Source organism: Pseudoliparis swirei, chromosome 6 (assembly GCF_029220125.1).
Source record: "Pseudoliparis swirei isolate HS2019 ecotype Mariana Trench chromosome 6, NWPU_hadal_v1, whole genome shotgun sequence".
NCBI classification, from domain to species: domain Eukaryota; kingdom Metazoa; phylum Chordata; class Actinopteri; order Perciformes; family Liparidae; genus Pseudoliparis; species Pseudoliparis swirei.
In genome coordinates this window covers 18,174,401-18,199,180 of record NC_079393.1, presented here as the reverse complement: position 1 = coordinate 18,199,180, position 24,780 = coordinate 18,174,401, and the positions used below count along the sequence as shown (strand labels likewise).

At 42.5% G+C, this 24,780-nt stretch overlaps 2 protein-coding genes across 7 annotated transcripts in view; both read left to right on the top strand.

The window, feature by feature from the left end:
• Positions 1 to 869: 869 nt before the first annotated feature.
• lrrc56 (leucine rich repeat containing 56) lies at positions 870 to 13,453 on the top strand. 6 transcript variants are annotated; one of them, XM_056417219.1, is made up of 14 exons: positions 870 to 959; positions 1,125 to 1,302; positions 1,770 to 1,857; positions 2,426 to 2,486; positions 3,717 to 3,813; positions 4,232 to 4,429; positions 6,802 to 6,979; positions 7,073 to 7,087; positions 7,166 to 7,318; positions 7,508 to 7,575; positions 8,207 to 8,349; positions 8,586 to 8,803; positions 8,927 to 9,269; positions 9,610 to 13,453. In XM_056417219.1, exons 2-14 carry the CDS (start codon positions 1,138 to 1,140, stop codon positions 9,785 to 9,787), a joined length of 1,905 nt encoding a protein of 634 aa, XP_056273194.1. In that variant the 5' UTR covers positions 870 to 959; positions 1,125 to 1,137; the 3' UTR covers positions 9,788 to 13,453. The 6 variants fall into 6 exon arrangements, with proteins under 6 accessions (XP_056273194.1, XP_056273195.1, XP_056273192.1 ...); XM_056417220.1 differs by lacking the exon at positions 7,073 to 7,087; XM_056417217.1 differs by having other exon boundaries at positions 7,073 to 7,318.
• Positions 13,454 to 14,305: 852 nt separating this feature from the next.
• Positions 14,306 to 24,780, top strand: part of LOC130195723 (ras association domain-containing protein 8-like) — a 30,838-nt gene continuing 20,363 nt past the window's right edge. The window contains exons 1-2 of the mRNA XM_056417410.1: positions 14,306 to 14,352; positions 18,521 to 18,627. The gene's annotated coding sequence lies outside the window, so the exon portion shown is untranslated. The remainder of the gene's footprint in view (positions 14,353 to 18,520; positions 18,628 to 24,780) is intronic.

The following is a 24,780-nucleotide window of genomic DNA, read 5'->3' as shown; positions in this document are numbered from 1 at the left end:
GTCGGACATATGGAAACTTCGTAAGGGAAGACCAGCTGACTCCCCCTGTTTACTTCAAAGTTTATAGTGTCAGATTAATGTGACAGGCGAGGAACCCTTTCACATTTCTGACTGTTGTGTTGGTGAATTACAGTTGTATTATATTACCGTAGAACCAGCAGTAGCCAGGATTGGGAAAATACTGAGGTCATGAGTCAAAGTCCCCCAGCACGAACCCACCCACCCACCCGAGGATACTACCACCAACCACATTTCTTTTCTGAAAAGTGTTTTTTAAATTTCCCCAATTTTATTTTATTGTAGCCTAATTGTTGTTTAAAAAACGTATCTTGGTTGAAAAACTTGCACTTCTGATGTATAATATTTAATAAATAATATGTTAAAGATATATGGCCATGTTAGGGCGTGAGAAGAAGTTAGTTGATTTGTAAATTTGCCTTGCAGATAATTAAAACAAATCTTTGTTTGATCCTTCTCTGTATCATGACACTGAATCAAAGTAGCTCTGTGCATTGTCGAGTTTAATGTTGATAAACAGCCATAAATTATATATAATATAATATATATATATACATGTTTTATAATGGGACTACACAAATTTGAAAGCATACTTATCCAAAAGCAGAGCATACACATGATCATTTGAAGGCAGCACAGGACCAGGGTAGGCGGGTTAAGTGTATTGTAGCATAAACATATACTGGGGCTCACAAATTCATATTTGATAATAGTAACAATCATAGACTTGAAGCCATCATATACTGGATATACTATGATACACGCGAGCAAGCGTTCACATCAAGAGTTCCACTTATACACGTGTACTACATTTCCCAGGGTGCTACTTGGTGCCGTGTCCAGGAAGTAGTCTGTGGTTGTCAAGCAAACTTTTGCTTGTAGGCAAAGTACTCTGTCTGTAAAATGTGTTGATGTTTTTAGTCTGCAGTTTCCTGCAACAGGTAATTATATATTCTACTAACGTTACGTGTAACGTGTGAAGCATCCCGCATCGTGTCAACATTTAACCACGGCAGTTCAGGCTGGTGTCGATACTAGTTTGAGCTCTTTGATAGAAAGTTATTCAAGCGTGTTAATACTTCGCTTATATATATATTTCATCTCAGGGAGCCGTGAGAGATGAGTTGCGGTCGTGTGTCTGTGCTCCGGGAGGTCCGGCCCGGCACAGCACGGGTCCTCGTGACTGAGCTGAGTGGATCGGGCCACATCAACCCGACCCCTACCCCGAAACTGCGAGAGGACTATAAAACGGCAGTGGGGTGTTACCTCTCTCAAGAAAAGCTGGTAAATACCCAAAGCCCACAGGATACAGGCAGCGTTCATCCCACCACATACTCTATTGTCTTAGACAGATACACAAGGCTAGTCAGTGGCAGCTGGGGAGGGTCTGAGTGGAGACTTGAGGGCTTGCATTGCACACGTCAACATGGAGATATGTGTAACCTCTACTGTGTGCAACCACCCTTTGTTATGTGTGTATCCCACATACCTATACATACTTCTGTTATTCCCCTCTCTCGTGGCCTATGAAGGGCTCTCTGAACAGCAACTAGAGAAAAGGTTTTCAAGGTGAGGTGGGCAGACAGAATGATTTCACATCATAGACTTCACATCATTTGTTCCACCAAAGTCATAGGTGTATGTCTAAGGTATGTGGATGATGATGATGATGATGTTGATGATGATGATGAAACAATGTTGCATAAAGACAAAATCTAGTACAGTGTATGCTGTTAATTTCCGTCTCTCAGCAATCGCTGTGTGGAACTCGGGATCTCTCTCACGTGACCTCGCTGGAGATCTGCGTGGACACGCAGGAGAACACGCTGGGTAACATTGGTAAGATATACAATAATTAAGGCATTTGCGAATGTAAATTAACTATTCTAAACCATGTTGCACAGGTAGAAAGTTGTGTGTGTACTCATGAGGGCTCACCGTTTGTTGTTTGTGTTGGTTTTATTGTATCTAGTGTTGCTTGGTGTACAATGATGATACATAGTAGATTCTTATAATGACCACATAGACAATCATTGACCAGAACTAGACAAGAGACGAATAAAGACATTTCTATGACGCACACGACGTATTCGTACTAGATTTCCTCTCAGGTGTGCCAACCTCAGTGCGGGATGACGGAGGTGATAATGTTGAAGGAACACTTCATTAGGCTCACCTTCGTCCTCAAAGTATTCTAGATTGCGCAACGAGTGCAGGCATGACAGAGCAGGGTCTATGCATATGTGAGTCATGCTTAGGTGCTCTTCTTTCTAGCTAATTGCAGTGGAATGCGTGATGAGGTGAATTTGGAGGTAAACCAGGAGGCGAGTTTAAAACCCAATAAATAATCACCCCACTGGGACATGACAGTGAGCGCAATGGCATTTTTTATCTGATCATCTTGCAGGTGCCTACTTGCCCAAGCTGGTGAATCTCAAAATGAACAACAGCACCATCGTGTCCGTAAGGTAAGCGCTAGGTTACATAACACAGAAACCATCTCCTTGTTTTCTTCTTGCTTTGTATTTGAAAAGCAACCTGTTCCTAGGGGAACACACACACAATCACACTCGTATCTGGTTGACATTACCTCATGGAATACTCCAGATTGTTCAAGAAGCTGCTAATCGCAAAACCAAAAATAAAATGCTGCATCAAACAAAACTGGATATGTTCCACTAATGTACGTCACTGTAAGAACCACTTCATGTTTAACTTATTTTTTTGAAATAAAGCAAACCGATCCAGGTCTTTCCAAAAAGGGAAATGTAACCAAGAGTAACCAAATGCATAGGGATTACTGTCATACACTGTTCACATGTTGGTTAGGAGACACTCTTCAGTGGGAAGTGTTGGAGGTCATAAAAAGACACAATAGCAGGACAGAAGTCACAGGGGTGTGTACCTGATAGGAAAACAAGTGTGGCTCTGCTCTGCTTCTCCCAAGGTTTTCCAATAAGGAATTGTAATACTATTTAGCTGTATTGAAGATGCATGTTAGTGCTTGTAAACCACAGATGTTGTGTTCAGTGCGGTCTTAGCGCTACATACACATGCAGAACAGGTTCACCCACTTGCCTCACAAAAGGACACAGAGGGGTTTGTGGCATATCAGCTTTCAGATTTGTCCACTTGGACAAGTCCTGGGGAAAAAAGACAGGAAAAATACACACAGTTTCTCCTGAAGTGTCCCACTACTTTCATTGCAGTCGCAGCTGTGTCATCAAAATTGCATCGACAAAAAAGCAATAAACCTCCAGGATGAGACACACACACATTGTAAATTGCCCTCACAACAGCCCAGGTGGAGAATGTTATACCCGAGAGACCGCTGAGGGATAAGAGAGTACAAACAGAAAGATAGGGAGCTGTCTGCTTCACCCCGAGAGTAGCAGAGCAGAGCCAACCAAACGTGCACTGCCTCTGATATCATTTCCTGCTCTGGGCTGTGGGAGCTGTAGTGGAGAGGATGTTACAGGATTGTGATGCACTGACTGAGTCTGCTGGAAGGGTCAGCGCAGGGGTGTTGTAGAGACAAGTGAGAAGGAGTGGAGAGACCTGCATTTTGGGGAAGAGAAAAGGGAGACTAGCTTCAGTAGCCAAGTGACTGGATAGCCTTTCCCATGATTCATTGTGTTGTGTAACTCCTTCTCCTGCCTCTAAATCATGTTTGTGCTTTTTTCTTTCGGTCTCCTTAGAGACCTGGGAACCACCCTCTGCTACCTGCAGGTACTGTGGATGTCTCGTTGCTCCCTCCAAGACCTAGACGGCATTTGTACTTTCACTTCACTCAAGGTAGAGTTTGTATAGTTACACGTGACTGAGTTTAGAATGTGTAAAAAGATTAAAAGAGAAGAAAAATAAATATTTTTTGGGATTTGTTTCTTAACATCATTTCCATTTGCCATGTTGCACTGGTGATACATTTCCCCATGAGGTCAGCAAAGAAATATTGCAAATTCCTGAGTAATGATGATGAGGTTGATCAGCGATCAGAGTTCATGTTGGTCTCTGTGAGAAAGGAAGATATCGTATCTGTCTTTCTGACTCTCCCTGTGTGTCCAACCTGCCCACCCATCTGTAACCACAGTATTTCTCTATCGTTGACTTAATTAATTTTCCATCTGCTAGTTTTTCAATTAGTCTAATCCCAGATTTTCATCCGCACTACCAATCGCCACCACGCTGTATGTACAACCTCCCTCTGTTCCAGGAGTTGTACGTGGCCTATAACAATGTGTCAGACTTGAGTCAGGTTGGCATGCTGGAGAACCTGCAGCTGTTAGATCTGGAAGGCAATGACGTGGATGACCTAGTCCAGATCCAGTATCTGGGGTTGGCTGGTAATCTCCAGACCCTCACCCTGGAAGGAAACCCTGTGTGTGCTCAACCAAACCCCAATGCAATCCAGGTAGGGTAATGCTCTGCTACTGTTGTTTCTCCTGCAAAAATAGATTTCACATGTGTCTCCACCTGAAGAGTTAACGCTTGAATAAGGTAACATCGTTCACGGTGAACCCCAAGTTCTTTCACCAGACATATCTTCGTGTCCTTTTCAGGCTCCTCCTTGTTCCTCATTCAGCAGATACAGATATTTGATAAATAACCATTGTTCCGAGTGGAATTGAAGACATCAGGAAGAACCAAAATTAGCTCCAAAAGTTATGTACACGCCTGTACTCTACATTAGAATGGAAAGCATGTCAAATCAACAAATGTCACTATCCAAGCATGATGGCTGATAGACCATGTTTTTAAAAAATCTTTATCCAGAATAACATGTATGAATAGAATACACTAAAAGAGCTGGAGCATTGCCACCCGAAGTAACCAACACCAAGCGGCACAAGGGTCAGAGTCACAGCAGTCTGACAAAAGGTATTATATATATATAAAAATAAATAGAAAACGGTTGAAGCTTGTGCAAGGAGTTGTGCAGAGTTCCTCAAAAGACGGCGTAGTATTAAGTTAATGTTTTAAAAACAAACTTGCAAAAGCATTGGGTCATGATGAAGGTATCATTCAGTTAGTTGTCTCTCCTCTGATAGGAGGCCGTCAGCCTTCACGGCTGTGTCAGATAATGACTGAATTATTAGCATGCGCTGAGACATGAAAGCATCTGTGTGATCTCACTGCTCTGCATCGGGGTGTTTAATGCACCCGATAGGACCCGGGGAGAGCAGGAGGCATCCAAACAATAAAACATAAGTCATCATGACACAGACAGAATGTTTTATTATTACATTGCGGAGCTATTTGATCTCTTTGAGAAGTGGCCAATACATGTGTGTTTGGTGGGTGGAGCAGCTCACCATGGGCCTCGGCAAGTAGAAGCTGCATTTCCACCTTCTGCTGAGTCGAGACACAGTACGCTGTGAGTTTTTTGGGCCACTGTGAATGTGTTTATTTACACCCACTAGCAGAGCATTAATTAGGAAACTAGGGCGATGAGGGTAGATGCTGAGCTGAATATGCATTAGGCCTGTGCTTTGTAGGGACTGAGGGGTTCTTGGGTTTGCTCACTTGCCAAACTATCACTCCTCTCGCTCTCTCTTTCCATCAAACACACAAACACACACACATCCTCTCACTTCCTCTCACCCAGCCCTCATTCTCCTCCTCTTTTCTCTTTCGTGTCTACCATGCCAGCCTTTCACTCTCGTTTTCATTCACTGCATCTGTGTGGTTTGTTGAAGGGCAGGGGTGCCGAGCTCTAATTTGATCACTCAGTACCTCAGTCATTTACAGGTCTCTCTCTCTCTCTCTCTCTCTCTCTCTCTCTCTCTACAAATTCAATAAATAATCATCGTGGTCAAAATGGATGCAAAATTTAACAACGAAGGTTAGCTAATGTGCCTTATATTGTTGTAATGCTCGTAACTATTGACACATTTATAACTGTCCATAGAATATTAGTGCACCACTCTTTTGGTTGACTAATCAATATTCACTTTTTTTTGTATGTGCATCAAAATGATTACCTTCATCTGACATCTCCTTTGCAACACATCCCTTTTTTTAATCATCAGTAGTTATGCATTACTTAGCATAGGTAAAGTACAGTATACTGACGCTATGATAGACAATCATTTAGATTACAAGTGTAAAAATTAAATGTTTCTGTGGAATCAACTGGAGAAGCAACATTCATTAAGTGGACCAGTCCATGTCAAGCACTCATCTGAGTGGGCTGATCCTTAAAGTAGTCTTTTGTATAATTGTCACTAGCACATAAACTGAAACCAATCAATGACCACAGCAGGAACATGTGCACAACGAATGTTGTTCATACTGAATGCTTTTAGTACCCGTAATGCTCCATGCCATTAAGATACATATTTAATCTGCATTAAACGATAGATATCATGCTCATTTAGCGAGATGGTGTAAGTTAATAAATTGAAACAAAACAGTACTGACAGCATCTCATCTCAAAAGAAGGAAATTACATAACATGAGTTAATATTGATAATATCATGAATACCAGTTTAACTAACGTTAATAGTTACTGACTAAGATGTTTTATATTTGGATATGCATGAGTACCCTGAAGCTGTCACAAGTTTCCGTTTGGCATTTCTTTCCACAATGCATCAATCTCTGCACATTTCTCTTTCAATACATCCGTATCTGAAACTTTTTTGTGTTGATTATGAGTCCTTAGGTGTTACATAGTGTGCACATTTAAGTCACCGCTTCTAATAATACTCAGTTTTAGTCTCCTGTCCGTCCTCTACATTCACTCGGCCTCTCTCTTTCTGACGATTCCTCCCTTCTACCCAGATGGCAGACTATAGTTATCGGGCTGCAGTGAGGGAGTTGGTCCCTCAGCTGCGTTACCTAGACGATGTAAGGGTGGAGGATGACGGGCTGAGCTCCAGCAGCACCATGGGAGAGGACTGGGCCATTCTCCGAGACTCCATCAGAGACTGCAACTCCTCTCAGGCAGCTACTCAAGACGGTGTGTGTATGTCCATGTTGTTTTGAGTGATTTGATGCGGACCAGCTAATTACAGCCCTGTATTTAATGGGCCTCTCCCTTTTGTTTTTGTAGAGGATTCAGCAGACGGTGCATGTCCTTACAGCCGACCCGGCTCAGCCAGGCGCCCTTCTTCCAGCTCATGCATCTGGCCCCTCTTGTCAGCAGGCTCCAGACCCCACACTGGCTCCAGACCCCACACTGGCTCCAGACCCATGTCAGCATCCAGGCCTGGATTTCTCTCCCCTACTGGATCTAGACCTGGTTCTGCAGACTCAGATCTGGCATCAGTAGAAGCAGAAAGTAGCCTCCTTACGCATGGTTAGGCACACCTTTGGCTGCTTTACAAACTGGTGTTTCTCAAAATACTAAGCGCCAGTTTCTTTTCTTTCTCACGAGTATCACCTTGTGCAGATACATTTTGTAATCTGGACTCAACAGCGCCACCAAGAGGGCGTTTTTTTGTGTTGGACTCACTGACATCCTTCTCTTGTCCGTTGCTTTATGAAGGAGCCGGCAAGATTGTCTTCTGTGGAAACCCGGTCCAGGCTATTCGAGCGAGGCGAGAAAAGTTGAGGGTAGGTGCTGTGTGTTGGATTAAGGAACAACAGAACTCCTTAAATAATGTGAAAACACATCTTGTTCATGCAAACACAGATCTGTGTTAATGAGATATCAATATATATCCACACCAGTCTATCATTTATTGCACGCTGTTTCTCATCCAGCAGAGCATTTAGTGTCAACTCAGAGGCACAACAAGCTTCATGGGCTTTCGCAGGTCATTACGGCTGGCTGACACCACCAGCTCATCTCTTTAATGTCATGTCAGTATAAACAGAGGGAGCTAATTATTTGCAGGTGGACAGAAACTTGAGAGGATAGGCACGGTGGTGGGAGGAAAGGGGGGATGGAGATGTGTTAGGAGTGTAACAGTGTCAGACTGTCTTGACAGATGGGGCTCTCGCTGCCAACGCCGTATTATCTGTCACACTGGCATAAACACACCTCTGCTCTCAATCTGCTTTCCTCTTTCCTTCCCCTCCTCTTCTGTCTGCCCCTTTTGTGTTTGCGCTCGCTCTCTGTCTGACCATTATTCGTGCATCTATCCATAATTAATGTTCTCCGCTCTTAGGCCTCTATTCTGTTTTGGTTCCTAGTTTCCTTTTCTAACCCTCGTTCTCTTTTCCCTTCTTCTTGGTCTCATAGACTGCACCTACCAGATCTACTTTCACCCACCGTGACCTTCCCATCCATATACCAGAACACACGTACGACCTTGAGGAGACTGATGTTAGAGAACGCATTGATGTTTTTGCGGAGCTTAGAGCTTGGAGGGAGCAGCACCGCAGGTACTAACCACTGACACACCTCACTCCTTTTTTCTTAAACTGGAAAGACACTTCATGATGAAAAGATTGGCTTCATAGATAGCAGTTGAAATAGGATCTGTTTCCAACCCATAAGGACTCAAAAAGTAAAAAGTGAAGTGAATATCTATCAAGGATTCTATTAGGATTCTTCCAGCCAACCTGGCTGCAGACCATATGGGGGATGAAACTCAACATCTTTCTATGTTGTTTTTCAGCCGTCTCCAGGCCATAGAGACGGAAAGATTACCACAGGTCCTGGCTATTTGTTACAGTGATAAAGAAGAGGGGGGAGATGATGATGATGATGATGATGAAGAAGACAGCTTTTGTGATGTAAGGAAGCACAATAGTGATGAAGCACATGGAGCGGAGAAGCACGGTAGCAGCCGAGATACTGCCTCACCAGTTTCCTCTTTACAGGGTCTTTCCCCAGGTAAATAGTCACTGGATGAACGTACTAGCAGTTGCTTAAGTAAAGACAGAGAAACAACAATAATAACCATCTATCCATATTAATATCTATAATACATTTAAAATAATGTTGTGTGGTTTTCAGCCCTGCATCACAGAGAAGCCTTTTCCCCTGTGGTGGCTGGACTCTCCCTGTGCCCAGATGCCACACTGTCCCCTTCTCCCCCTGGCAGAACCACTCTAACAACTGGAAACCACAAGCCACCAGGGCTGCGTGCACGCAGGCTTCGACTCAGCCAGACCAGCTCAGAACATTTATCTGATCTCAGAGTCGGGCGCTCTCCTGGGACAACTGATGCACCCTCTGGAGTTTCAGGTCTGTGTCTCCAGCAGTTGACTATGGCCGACGAGCCTCTTCTGTTCCAGCCTGCATACGTACCCCGCCCACCTCCAACAAGTGCCTTTGGTGAACGGCTCATGGGTTCAAGGTATGGCATTAATAAAGTATACTTTTATATACCATTCTGGATGCCATGCAGTATAAAAACCACATATTTCAAGGTTGACGTTTGAAGCTGTATCTTGTTTGTAGTTTGAATGGTTCCTAATTAACTTTGAATTTCTTATGGTTTCTTAAATATAATTCATCAATGAATGTTTTAAAAACATTGTCACTTTTTGTTCCCTACAAAAGCACAATGTGATCTTTTTAGAGTTTAAGTTTTCAATTGATAACAACTAGTTGTCAATTCGCACTGTGTAATAGTTAGAATTTTAACTGAATTGTTCAAATTGGGTGTTCCTAAAGAAAGGTCCTTTGTCTTTCAGTGCAAAGATGGACTTATCAAGGAAACAATCTGCCAGCAAGCATCTTCAAATCCCTCAGATGCCCAAACTCCTGGACAGACCAGCGATTACCCGCCCTCACACAGCCAGGGCAGCTCTACAGAAACATCTCCAGCAACACACACACCAGCCCAGCAGAGGGAGCTCACACCCAGACTGACACCCCGGTGGTCAGAGGTTTGTCTCTGTATGATCAGTGTGACATTCTCTTCAGAGCAGAGTGATCGCATGAAGGCCATTAAAGGCGTTCCTGTTGTTTGCTCAGTCACAGTAAACTTTGAGATGGGTTGGAATTTCTGGTATTTGGCCATATGACGGTGTCTTTCTCTGTCTTTTTTGTTTAATCAAGATCTATAAAATATAGAAAGCATTCTCAGAAATATCAGGACAGACCAAGACACCACCTCCAGTTAACCCACAGTGCTTTATCATGGAGGAATCCATATGGCTAACAGTGTAATCGGAGGACTTGCTATACTGAGATTGTCCCTCTAATGCTACTGAGTGGGTGGTTTTCTGGTGGCTGCTTTAGCTGGATGAAAAATAAAGGCGATGTGACTAATACCTCACATTTGCATTTCTCAGGATGAAACTTAAGTGCTACTTTTTGTTTTGCTCAAATAAAAAAACTTTTCATATTCACTTTCATTTAAACTGAGCTGTAAGGTTGATGAAAAGCAACATGTGACAGCGATTGTTTTGACATTCATGGTGTAATGGGCACATTTGGACACTCGAAGGCGCTATCGATAAACGTTAAATCAAAAACTCATTCCACTGTTTCACCCACCTTGGTTAACAATCCTAGAAATCCACCACCTTGAAACATAAGTCATTCTCTTTGCTGCCTGTTTGTCCACGTCCAATGCAGAACCTTCACCGATGGCTGTGTGATTTATCATATAGATATATACACTAATCATGGCCCTGCACACTGCGAATACAGTTTAAAATGTTTCATTGTGTATCGACTGATCCGCAGCATGAGTAATGGAGTTGAACAAATCAAGTGCATTTCGAGTTTTTATGTTCTAACTGTGAACTATCGTGTAGTTTCCTTAGAGCTACGGTAAATTACCCATCAGTTGCAACACGAAGGACACTCACAGACTGACTTTGTCCTGAGGCGCACTTCTGATGAGAACCAGAGCGGCCGCCACATCTAATACCTTATTGGTTCTTAAAGAACATATATACACTGATCTCAACATGGACGTTTCCAAACTTCCCTGGTCTTTTGTATGAATACCTGACGTCAGCTCACGCACACACCAAAACACACACACATTAAAGGGCACTTCCCATATGTCTGTCGTCTGTGCTTCAGTTCTGTGAAACAGAACCAGGATGTAAATAAATGAGTCAAAGGAACAAACCACGGGCAGTAATTCAACCTTTAGAGCACCACTAATAGTCCTTTCCGCAGTGATGGATTGAAAGATTTGCACATGTCACACAGGAATGTGTGATGTGTGTGTGTGTGTGTGTGTGGGTATCCACTCAACCATTAAACCGCTCTCATGGAACATGTCAGCGCATTTCTTATCTTCTATCCATCACCTAACTCTACCATCTTCAATAATCCTCTCTCAGGGCTGTTTCATTTGTGGCATCACTCGGCCTCGTCGCTGCCTGTCAGGTGTTTTCAGCCACACTCTCATCTCGCTGGTGCTAATCTGTCTCAGGACAGACGGAGGAGAGTGGAATGAAAGGTGAGGCCTTTTATGGTTAGAAAGTGGGACAGCGTCCACCCACTCTCTGAATAGTCTGAAAGGGATCGATCTCCCAACTGGGTGGGACTGGTGGACCTCATCTCCCCAGTTATTACCAGATGTGACAAACCAGGAGGCTTTGTTTTTTCCTCTATGGCTTTTGGATGTGCAAACTGGATGTGGAAACCGGAAAATCAGATTATAAAAATGACATTGTACTCTTCCACGGTATGTCTGATATGGAGTGAAACAATAGTTTCAGTATTGTATTGTTTTTTTTACAGCAAATATGTATGTTTTTTGGAGTTACCACTATTATCAGAGGAATTGATTCTCCTGAAAAAGCATCCGACTCTCTCTCTGTTATGTAATAAAAGAGCATGTTGGTTGGTAGAACGATCAGGGTCCATGGAGGTGGTCTTTTTAACAAAAGTATCTAATAAAAAAAGACAATTGTAGCACTGCAGCACCTCATCACACATTTACTTTGTGAAACCTTTTCCCCAGAGATGATAGAAAACAAAGGCAGGATGACGCTCTTAAGTCCCTCTCTTTCGCAAACGGTAAACAAACTGCATATATTTATTTCAGTCTGAGGTGGAGAAAACTGTGTCAACCCATGCTATGAATACCATTAAAACAAATAACAGATGTGGTTGATATAATTAATTAATAGTAGGTTGTTGTTGTGTTCCCCAAAATATTCCCGCGGCTTCAGATGTTCATATGATGAACGATACTTGTTGTTTCTCTGTGTTGTAACTGTAGCTAACAAGATGGGTGTGAATACATTGGCGGGGAAACACACACACCAAACATAACATTGAGACTGACATGGAATGCATATTACATTTTTTTTTTTTTCAAAATGTGTTTATTTGGTTTTTCTTTTTTTTTCTCCTAAAAGGAGGAACAAGTTACAAATACAGTAAACATATGAAACATGTTACCAGACAACAAAATAAAAATACAAATGATAAAAAATTAAATAAATTATATAAAATGACACTCCATACTGGATGGCACACTCATTGGTACATTTGTGAGGGGTATTTAGAGCATATTACATTTTATACCATTGGAAGCTTCCTTTTTGTTTTGACGTGCGACGTGTCACTTGTCCTAGCAAGTGCTGAAACTGGAAATACCGTACAGTATGCGTTCAGACAGGCCGGGAGATTCTGTTTGTAAAGTACAGTTGAGACAACTGGAGAACGCCGGGAGCAAGATTCCATTTTATGCAAGATATTCAGACTCTATAACTCGTTTTTCTGTTGAAACGTTTACAACCACGTGCAGACATGCAGTATATAATGGTATAAAGAAAGCATAAATTAAATGGCAATTGCTGCTTCATATTTAGAGATTTGTGAATTGAATCTTTGTGACAAAAATGATGTAACTGTATGCTAAAACGATACATTTAATGTATACAGGAAGATTAATTGTCTCTGTATTGTATTGATATTACATTAAATAGTTGTGTTTAGGAGATCTAGGGATTACCTGTGGCTTAAAAGGAAGAGAAGAAATGCTGCAGGACGAGGAGAGAAACCTGTTTTCTGGCCTAATAATATTGCATCACATGAAAGTTATATTACAGTACCTTGGATGTATTTATAGAAATCAGATAAAAGCTTCATAATGTGTTTGATTATCTATTTCAGCAGAACAAAGCCATGAGCAGCAGTTTAGTTTTCTGCTTCAAAAGGTTGTTTGTTGTTGTCGAGCAGTACTTGATGACGACAACATATACATTAGTTTTACTCTCATGAGGTGACATGTTTTTTTATTTTTATAATTATAATCAGGTGGTTGGCACAGAAGAAGTGAAACATTTGAGGCAGCACTCGAGGGATATGTGATGTAAACCTTTAATGCTCGGGTTCATGTTGTGAATAATTTAACCTGTCTGCACTGCGTGTTTGGGACAACACGTGTGAGAGCCAGAAAACAAAGTTAATTGAAGCATTCCTGTAAATCTAAACCCTCGATCAACTTCAGTAATGTTTAACATGTGGTTAGTTCCTCTTTCTTTTGTTTATGGAGCAACATTAGCTTTATTAATGACAGTGTTATGTGATGAAAAGATAATTAAAGAAATGTCAACCTTCCGCTTCTACCACTTCCTCCTCCTCTTAGCTGAAACACATGCAGTGACCTGTTGCCTCAGGGAGTGCTCTCTACATCAGTTCCCTCAGACTCCTCATGGCATCTGTGAATGACGTCAACTGCCCCAATCTCAGATAATATCAGATTTTGACTGGGAAACGCAAGAAGGAGGAATTTCAGAGTGCTCTCTTTTAGTTACATATCCAATACATAATCCAACAATGTAATAATACACAAGTATGTTCCTATAATTTGAAATTGACTGACAACGTGCTGCGTTTCTGGGACTTTCTCAAACCATTTGTTGATGTTGGTTAACAGTGTCAGATTCAGGCTGTTTTATGTGTTTTCCAGCCTGAAGAGCAGCCTTCATGGCACTAATGACACTTTATCATGTTTTCTCCATTTGAGGACACTATTAAGGGCTTTTCATTCCTTTTTCTTCACTGGAAGGCCACCCTAAAGGGAACTTTATGTTTACTTTAATGTCTCTATCTCCACAATTTCTTATATTTTATCTCCATAGCATCCACTTTTGTGACTTTTTTCAAACATAGCCTTTTATGTTGTTCAATCATGATGGGTAAGGACCAGGTTCCCAAGTCACTGCCAGTACCCCTATAAAATGCTTTATATGCTGTGGCTCAGAAAGTTATTATAGTTATTATAGTTTATTATATGGAATTTTGTATAAGTTTGGTAGGAAGTACTGAACATAAAGAGATATCGTTTTTTCACTTTATAATATTCTAGTTTAATGCGATTAATTTGAAACTGGTGACCGGAAACGGTTTTCTGTCTGTTTCCTGTGTGGATTGACGCCAGCAGTCTTTTGCTGAAGGGGACTAGAGGATAAAGCACTCGGTTGTCCGTCGTATCAAGGTTGACCACTAAATCGCTTGTAAGTAGTTTTCACATTGTCTGTCATGTTGTGCCAGACTTAAGATGTGTTGGTAGAGGAAGCAACACGTGCTGCCCGGTGCGCTCACAGCGCTGCACCTGCAGCTTGCTGACAGGCTGCGATAAACCGCATCACGTGACTAAACTTTAGACTCTGCTGCGTAACTTTGACGTGTTACGTTGCAGTTATTCGACGGACTTGCGTTTTAAACGTTTATACTGCGTCGTCGCTGTGTCTGGATGGCAATATTACTAAACAAGTGACCGACTAACTTTCATCAACTCTGACTTTAACGCCAAAATAAGTTCAAAGTTCAAAAAATGTTTTGGTGACTTCACGTTTCTCTGTGGTCAATACTAATACGTTTTTTTTAAATCACCAATATCACATTAAAATTAAACGACAATTACACTATTACACAATCATAGCGATATGTCAACAACAACATAAAAATCAACAACAACATCATCCCAAATAGGCTGCTACTTGTCATCATCATCAACTGCTTGTCATATTGTGTAAGGATTTGCATGGAAGCCGCAATTAAAAAGTGTTTTATAATGTTTTAAAAACCCAATTAATTTGTATTCCACACTTAAATTGTTGGCAGTATAAGGAAGTTGTATTTTCAATAGTTTCAACAGCCAAGTGCATTTTAGCTGCCCTTCCATTGTTAATTAGTTTTTGAGAAACCTTCCAGATGAGCACATGGATTTATTTACCATATTTTGATTTCTGACCATATCTCCCGTTCTTAATGGCATTCTCACATTTACTATAGTGGTGAAACCAATTATTTGTAACACTTGGTTATTCTGCCAACCATTTTTTACATACACTGATTAATGAATTTAATAATAATACTTATTTGAAAAGGTTAATTGATAATCGGAGACACATTTTTCCATTGATCGTCATATCGAGTAAATGTTTACGCTTTACTCAGATATTTGTCCCCCTTCTTTTTTAATCTACAATATGATCACATCATTTGGGGCGGAGGAGGCCGAGTATATATTTACCGCACATATGAAACATGCAAACCTTTTGTGTGTGCGTTCAGACCGTTGTCATTAGAACATTTGTCATTGTTTACCAGTCCACCTTGTTGTTTTGTCTAGCTGCTCTGTTCACTTTTTGGTCCGACAACATCTCTGTATTTGTACCTGTTTGCTGTTGTTTGTACTTCCCCCACTTCTCCTCTGTTGTTTGTACCTTTTTACTTTTACTTCCTTTTTTTATTGTCATGTTGTTTTCTTCCCCTTCCCCCCCCCCCCCCCCACATCACTGATTAACCACAAGTGAATAACTCAACTTTGTAAATTGTCTGTGGCCTCTTTATGACTTTGTTATAAGCATTTCATACATTCATTTACATATTTGTAAGCCTTAATGATGCCCATTAGCATGAGCGGTGTTGCCTGTCTAATTAATTTGTGGAGTCATTCTTGATAAATGAGGTCGGATAATGTTTGCGGGAGTATATCTTTGAGAATATGCCTGAGATAAGATTCTGTTGTGTTTTGTTTTTGCCATATTCAGCGAAATGTCAATTATATTTGATTGTTGATCATCGAAACACTCGGACTGAAATTAAGCTATTACATTTAAAGAGACAACTTATTTCTCATTTTGGGATCGATTTAGCATTTTCCTCTAGTGTTTAATGAATTTTAACCTCACTCTGGTCATTCTCACAGATACTAAATAACTGAAACACCGCCCTCTTCCTCCCCCATATACGCTTATGTCTAATGGACTTTTAAGAACATATGAATAGTTCAGATCCACCGTAGATCAAACTAGCATGAGCCGGATACCTAGATTGGGCCTTTTCATAAAGCCACCTCATCTGCTCTTTGAATTCATGGTCCTTACATCTCAAGCAATTTCGCTCACCAATTAATGTATTCATCATTGTCTGAAGCGAACAGTGGTAAGCGGAAACTATATGTAGACTACCAGCTGATCATGTCTTATAAGAGTATATATGGCCCCACGGGCTGTGTTTAGATTTCTTAGGCCTAGATGCAGAATGGATAGGCGAGAGCAGTTTGCAAACTATAGGTTCCTCAATCTTGTGAGGCTGAATGCTTTCAGTGTCATTTCATGATGAGGTCTAATCTCCAGGTTGCGTTTTCCATCTGCAGGAAGATCCCAAGAATCTGCAGTAAACCCAGAGGCGGAATGTGCCTATTGTCTATTGACGAGCTGATACAGGATTGTTAATCCTCAGGTAGTCCTCTCAATTTCCTTTTTAAAAGAAAAATCAATGGTGGAAGCTTAGACGTGTCCTCGCTGTCAACTCGTTGGATACTGTGGGTTTGTCACCTGCTCTTGCCCGAGCTCATCAGCTATCCTGTCACATGCACACCGCGGAGAGGTGATTGAGCCTCTCTGCACTCGGTAAATGTATTTCTACCGGCCAAAGCTAAAGTAGGGCAATTTACTGGCGCTGAGGCGATGTATTACAGGGCAGATGATTGCGTTCAAGTGTCCAGTACATTGCTGAGAAAGTGATAGATGTGTAATAAACATGTTGCTTCACATCGGGAGACTGTATTGTTTCACTGTTCGCCTGGGAATGTACGCTGGAGAGCATCACTGTAATTTAGTTTACTGGCCTGGACAGATGCCAGTGTGAATCACCAGTGTGTATGGTACAAGTGGAATACACTGCACATTCAAAAGGATTGGGACTTTGGGACTTCAGGGAAATAAGTGAACTTCTCTGCTGATACAAATAGATCAAATCAAATGTTTCAGTTTTGGGTCCTTGTTTGTGTGGCAAGAGATCACACTCACCTGGTTCTCAAACTAAAAGGACCAGCCCGAAGGGCCTGATTTTAGGCGTGGGTGGATTAATAGTGCTAAAGGGATGATGTATTTTTCAAGTCCAACCCGGAAGTTAGCATCGCACTGGTTCCCTTTGTCTAAACTTGAAGGGACGGGAACCGTGCAAAAAAAGTGAAAACATGCTAACTCATTTCTGGGCTTTAGACTCATTCTACAGCACTCTATTACTATGTATATGCATTTCCAGGTCTCTTTCTAACCGTCTGCTAATATTCAATCAAATTAGTCACCTGGAAAAAGGGATTTCTGCATTGCTGCGTGTTGCAGATGATGTGGCTCTGCTGGTTTCATCGGATCCTGAACCTCTGCTGTGCAAAGGGCTGGTTTAAAGGAAGAGTACGTGTGTATGTGTGAGGCAAGACCAGGCTTGATTTAAACATTGCTTTCTTAACTTCATAATCATGTAAAAATAATATATATAAATGTAATCTTTTGTTATTGATCAGATTTATGCAGTATTTCTATTTTTAGTGCATTTAATCTGTGCAGCAATAAAACAAATAGTTTCCAAAATCCAGCTGTTTTCAGATGTGTTGGGAATGTGTCATTATGATTTTTAAAGATCTGTTGATACATATTTTTTGAATAGTTATAATAGATGATTCCTTATTGATTTCACACAATACATTTACTACAGTGATGAAAAGACAACAAAGGTAACTTTTAAAAGTTCCTTTGGTTATCAAGTCACGGTCAATACGTCATTTGTTGAAGAGAGTGCAGGAAGGATGTTTGAATGCTTTCTACGTTCTTTATATAAATGGCCTAAGATGGAAGTAGATGGGTCATGTCTGAGTGTGCCAGCTGGAGATGGAGCCGGGCCGTTGGTGTCGCTCAGCATTGTTCCTCTCAAGCAGACCTGTCGTAGAAAGCTGCTGTGGAGATGGGACTGCGAGGAGGATGAGGCGGTTTCTTCTTTCTTGCAGACATTTGGGATTTAATCCATCCTGGTGACCAATTCTACTACTTTACCTCTTTTTCTCATTCCTTAAATGTTTCCTTCTGTCCCCCTCCCCGCTGATCAAACCCCCCCGTCTTTATCACCTTCCACCTCCCAACACCATACTTCTTTTATTTCCTTCCCGTCTCACTCTGTGTATAGGGAGGGGTGTTTTGGCAGTCATGTGACTTTTTGTCAAAACACAATTGCCGGTGTTCGTCATTGGTCGACTTTCTTTGAAAGAGCGTTGGTTTCCCGGGTGACGGGGAATGGCGGCACCACTTCACTTTTCCCTGCAGCTGCCCACCCTCCCCTCCCCTCCCCTCAGCATTGCTCTGATCCGGTCTCTCTGTCACTTTGTCTCTTTCACAGGCTGTCGTGGATCAGGTAGCCGGTGAGCACGACACACAGACAGCGACAGGGTTGTGTAGATCTTCCTCCTCTTCTTTTTCTTCACAGAGACCGTTAATCTGCAGGAGGTGAGTGAAACAAATGACCTTGTTTATTCAGAGATAAGGTTTTTTTTTTCCCACTGAGTTTACACTTTTTTTTTTCCTTTCTAGTTGTGGCTGCAAAAGTAGAATGTAACTTGGCTTAATCAGCCGTATTCAACATTCAACATGGTAACAGCATTTGACGTGTTTAATAAAATGCATGCTTATTATTGTGACCATATGGTATAAGATTAAGTGGTGCTAACTGATGATGAATCTTTCACACGTATTTTTCAGCACCAGGATGATGGTGCCCTGTGATAACTAAGAACTGTGTGCGCACATTCTTTACATGTGTTATGGTGTGGCACCACAGAAGGATAGACCATGACTGAAACCAGGTGTAGATAAGTCGGTCAAGATGGTTCAAAGTTATTTCTCCGCTGAAACAAGAGCTGCACAGTAGGCTTAGTTCCTTTTTTATGTCCATGAAAGATTCAACAGCTGTGTGCGCTGCCTGCTCCGCTCGTCAGGGCACAGACGCGGTCTGGCTCGTGTTTGGGTATCGGGCCACTTTGTGAGGATTCTCTGGCATGGTTACCTTCCTGAAGTGGTGCCCTCTCTGCCCCTCTTGTTGGGCTCCACCAACCAGATGGTCGCGTCTGTATTGCGTTACCGTGGTAACACTGAAAACGGGCTCCCTGCCCCTCACACAGGTGCACTCTATCTGATGACCTGAAGGATCCTTTGCACAGACACGCTCACACTCGCGTGCACACACAGGAGCATCTGTTGTGGCTGACACTTGACCCCCTTACATCGGCTGGGGACACATAAAAGAGAGTTTGCCAGTGGCAGAAGTGATGTTACGAGGAATAATGTTATCATACATGTAGGTTAGATTCACATATTATTTGTGCTGCTTAGACAACTCATGAATGGCAAGCTGCATGGCCTTAAGTGGTCCCTTCCTCTGCATACTTCTCTTCCCCTAGTTAGCTTTCCCTCAGGCTATACTCTCGTCTCTTAGTAAACAATAAAGCTTCTTTGTCTGGTTGTTGACCTTAGACCACCTCCTGCAGGTAAAAAGTCTGGAGCCCATGTTTTGTGAAAGGTCATGCATCGGGGTTTGTTAAAATCACTTCTAAACCTTTGTTAAAATGATGTTTTTCGGTCTACCAGTTGTTTGTCTGTATTGAATGTTTGAATACTCATAGAGCAGGAAGCAGTGCTGGAGTGAGTGAGTGTGTGTGTGTGTGTGTGTGTGTGTCATTGATCCAGAGTCTGGTATCGCACTGCTGATGCAACCACCAGGAAAATGCCACTGAGGGCTTGTTGTTGCATCTGACAGGCTGCCATGATGTCACCACTGCTGACCTGACAGTCCTAACATTCCTGCTGATAGGGTTTTACGCAGACGTGGAGAGTATGTGGGAGATGTGTGGGTGAGATGACCAGACGTACACACATATGGCCTTTGTCTAAGCACTGATTAGTAATCCGGCATGTCCACTGACACACACACACACACACGTCATTAATTCATTCTCATGAACATGCCCACGCCAGCACACACTCAGACCCTCTACCACCCCGATAAAGATGCAGATGGCAGTCTCACCGGCCTCGTTAAAATTCAACAGGTCTTCAAGTGTCTACTTGAAGTTCTGGTGAATCCTTTTTGCATAAATCCTCTGCTTCAGACTAAAATGTATGTTGTTAGGATGGTGTGATTAGAGAACTTTATTATGCAGTGGTGATCACACACACACATCATGTTTGTATGTGTGTGCATGCATGCTTACATTTCTGTGTGTGTGAGTGTGTGCACGTGCACTTATTATAGGTCATAATTGTAGCTACAAAAGACTTTCCCACTCTACACAGCGACAGCTTTCCTTTGATCCAGTAAAGCCACTGAAGGAAAGAGATGACGGCCCCGGTGCAGTGAAAGCTTTTAAATGCTGTTGTTCCTGCAGGTGTTTGGATAGCCCTTTCTCCCCCAGATGCTCGAGCAGTATTGTAAACAGTGTTTCGACTAAATGGACAGAAAAGTGAGTAGGACATCTTAGTCGATGTGGAGGACAAATGGGATAAGCATTTAGACAGATGGAAGAAAACATTGCCAGACAAACAAACTCCAGGCGCAGGCATGTAGACAGAGCGACTGGGCGTCAGTATTGCGTCCAGGGCCTCTACCTCGCTCTGTGTGGGGCTTACCAAGCTTTTGTTCACCTCTGACCCCTGACCTGCTCCCACCTGATAGCTCTCCTGTCACTAACTTAGCATTTCCTGTGCATCCCGTGCCCCCCTCCACTGGCTTTTGTTTTTTGAGTGAGATCATCGTTAAATCAGCAGCTTCAACCCCCACGCAGGCCAATATCTCCTCTTGCCTGCTCTTTGTTTCCTTGCTCTCTCCGTGCACATGGCGTGCTTTGACCAGGAGCCTGTGGGTTGGGTCCCTCTTCTGTGATGAGAAATCCTCAGCAAGGACCTGATGCGTGTATACGGAGGCCACTGGCAGTCACGTCTTATTGATATTGACTCTCTTTAGTTCCTTGGCTCACTTGCATTTCTTACATGGGAAAGTCACAGACAAACAACAAAGGCTGGTCGTCAACATCCCATCCAACTTTGCACATGAGTGAAACGTTGGAGGCCCTACGACAGTCACAGCGTTCTCCAAGTAGCTTTAGGCTGTAACCAACAGCACAGAGCTGCACAGTGTGACCCTCAGGGTACATGCTTTTTGAACGGTGGTGCCAGTCTGGACCGGTTCAGAATGAAAAGAGTACGACCGAGTCCCTGAAAGCCAATGGAGTGTGCTTGGTTATCTTATGTGTTTGGAGGAATGCAAAGTGTGTTTACCTGCAGTATAAATGTTGATCCAATCCGCGTCGGTCTTTTTCGCTTTGTCCTCCCGTGTCTTTTCTTTGTCCTCTGGTTCACCGTGGCAATGTATTTTCAATACAGCTGTTGTTTTTGAGGAGATGATTTAGTGACATGCATTTGCTTCCATCACATGAATCATCTTCTGGGCCGGGTATTCTGGGACGAAAACAAAAGTCTTTGTCTGTTCTCGGCGTGGGATGTGCTATATTTACGTCTCAACAGTGCAATTACCTTCTCTGGTGAAAGCCATCTCGCTTGTCATAATGATACACAAGACATAGATCACGACTGGCGCAACACCGCCGTCCCGACCATAATGAGACGGCAATGCTATACTTAGGCGTGTTTGGCCAAAACAGATCATGACTATCTTGCGTTGCTGGCCATGACTATGAAAACCGATGTCAACAAAAGTTCAGGATTCTGCAACTTGTTTGGGATCTGAAAATAGAGATGGCATTTGTCCTCTCTCATTCCATTCACTGTCCAGGCTTTAGTCTTGACCAACCTGTTGCCCACCTGTTGAAGGCGATTTTAAGTGAAAGGCTGAATAAATAGAGCGAGAAGAAGGGCGGGCGGGTGGGGGGGGGGGGGGGGCTGAAAGGAGTGAGCAGCGGCAGAAACTTAATGCTATTCATTCTTGGTGAATAATGGCCAACAAAGACACTATCAGCATGTATGCCCCTCACTCTGCTCCCCTCCACAAAACCTATTGAAACACTTCCAGACCCAACCAGTCTATTTCTCAGCCCGAGAGCCATCTTCCTGTCTCATCTGAGTTGAGTTATGGCTGGCTCCCCACTCTTTGGACACATTGATATTTACTATCACATGTGGAGGTATTAACTTATTAGGTGCAGATTGAAAGTAGTCCAATAGCCATTCAGAGTTTGGAGTTGGGTGCAAATTTCAGCGTTTCAGAGACAAATGGTAAACACGTACAACGTTGGGGAGGATTCATTCTTTCAGCGCTGGTTTTAAAGCCCTTTTTAGACCTCGTCTTTGTTTTCTATAGCTTTCTTTGCTGAATGCAGAGGGAGGGTTGGAGGAGGAGGATGAGGAGAAGGGAAGGGGGTTGCAAGAATGTTTGAGTCACAGAAAAAGAGGGATGATATGTGGGGCTTGACAGGGGAGGGTGGGATGAGGGAGGAACAGCGGTGGGAGGTGCCCTGAGGAATGCCTGGAAGGTGTCCGAGAGGTCTCGGAGGCTTTGGAGCAATAATCCTCCACATCACGTCACAATACCCTCACCCACCACTCTGATTTCAGTCCTGTTGTCTTTCCATCTTCAGACTCTGGAACAGATACGGAGGACTCACCACCAACGCCCTTGACAAATTAACTTTGTGTGGGTGTGATGACGGACACCACTGACTGGTAATATTCAGCCAGGATCCATGAAGTGTACTCGCTTCTCTGCTGCTTTTAATATGTCACTCTTCCATGGCACCTCAGTCTTTTCTCACTCTCGCCTCAAGTACTTTAGCAATGCCTCGGGAGGCTCTCCCCCCACCAGTGAGGTTCAAGTGATTTGTCAGACAACACGGCTCTTAGATGTGCCAAAAGCTTTGCTTTATAGGCAGGACAGTGAAACGGCTCATAGCGATGCGAGCCGACTCTTAGCGGGCCCGTGACTCACCCCGGCTAAAAGCTTCAGCCTTCAACACAGTGGTCTTTTGCTTGGTTGATATAATTCATCAAATTAATGCAATTAATCCAAGATGTCTATTTTTGGAACATCTGCCTTATACGACTGGCTCACTGGTTATTAGGCATGGTGACTACATGTCCTCATTAGTCTGATCAGGATACAATCTGACGTCAGATAAAGCCAAAGTAAACACAAGGATGAAGTAGATATTGTGATTGTCGATGTCTTGCCGCTGCTGATAGGAAGTCAAATGTTCTTTTGACTTTGTACGACTACGTTTTGAACTGTCACTGAATTCTAACACATTTGTTTACGTACTTGTTATCCAATGTCCTCAGTTCAAAGGCAAACAAATGAATGTAAGATGGTCAAAAATGATTAGACACAAGTAACCATGGTTGCAGAACAAATGTCAAATTGACCACAAAGATTTGTACATTTTGGGTTCAAATTACAACCCGACGGAGACAGTATATCTGTATATATTGAGGAAGAGTATTTATTATCATCAAATCAACATATCTTGGTAACTGTGTTAAAAAATACATTCAGGTTTTTCTTAAATGTTGGTATTGCCTTTCAAAGGTGCTTAAATAACTTAAATTAACATCCCTGTGCTTTCTAAAGGCTTTATGGTAGTTTTTATTTTTCTAATTCATGAGCATGTTTATTTTGCAAACAGATGCTTTGCAATCTTGCAGTAACAGCTGATAACATCAGGCGTTTACTTTGCTGTATGCTTATTTATGATTTTACTTTGCTTTATTATATATTATAATAAGTTTTGACATGTAGCACTTTATTTTCTGTACATTTACTTTTTGTTTTAGGGGGGATGGTATGGGAGAAAGAAAAAAAACGAGTCTAATAATGGTTCAAAAGTAGGATTTAGGGAGCTGTGATGATGGATGAGAGAGGAGGGGTGTCAAGAGGGGTGTCAATAGAAAACAAGGACTCGGCTCATGCTGAGAGGCTCCTACACATTCTGCCTGACCCATTGGTCACGCATGTCTTAGCTCTGTGGGAGGGAGCTGTGGAGATGGAAGGTTCAAGAGTCTGGCTTTGTTTTATGATTGCATGTTGAGAAGTAATAATTGATTCGGCTTTTTGTTTTGTACACGAGACGCTCCCTACGCCAGGGTTGTCAGATTTTCGGTTGGTTCATTCTCGGATTTTTCTCACAGGGCATTGTCCAACTCAAACACAGACACATACACCCACACACACACACACAAACACACACCCAAACACACGCACACTCACCAATTGCACCTGGTCGGCCGGACGATGACCTCATTCCAGGAAATGGAAGAAAATCACCTGACGGACTCATTTGTGTAATCAGCTGTTCACGTGACTGGAGGCCACAGGGTGGATGTGTAATGCCTCAGGCTGTACATTGTACAAACAGAGTCGTATGCAAATACACATGCATGCAAAGAGTTCACGTTTATTCTGCCCTTATCTCTCCTATCGCAGTCGTACAAGCCGCCCTTTGTGTCATCGGAGAATGTCGGATGAAAAAGGAATAACTGATGAAATTGATACGGAGCGAGAGCGACAAAGCCGAACACATTCTTTCAACTACCTGATAAAGGGGGAGGCGTCTAATCCGTCAGCACCAAGAAAGGGTGGGGAGAGCAAGAGTGAGAGAG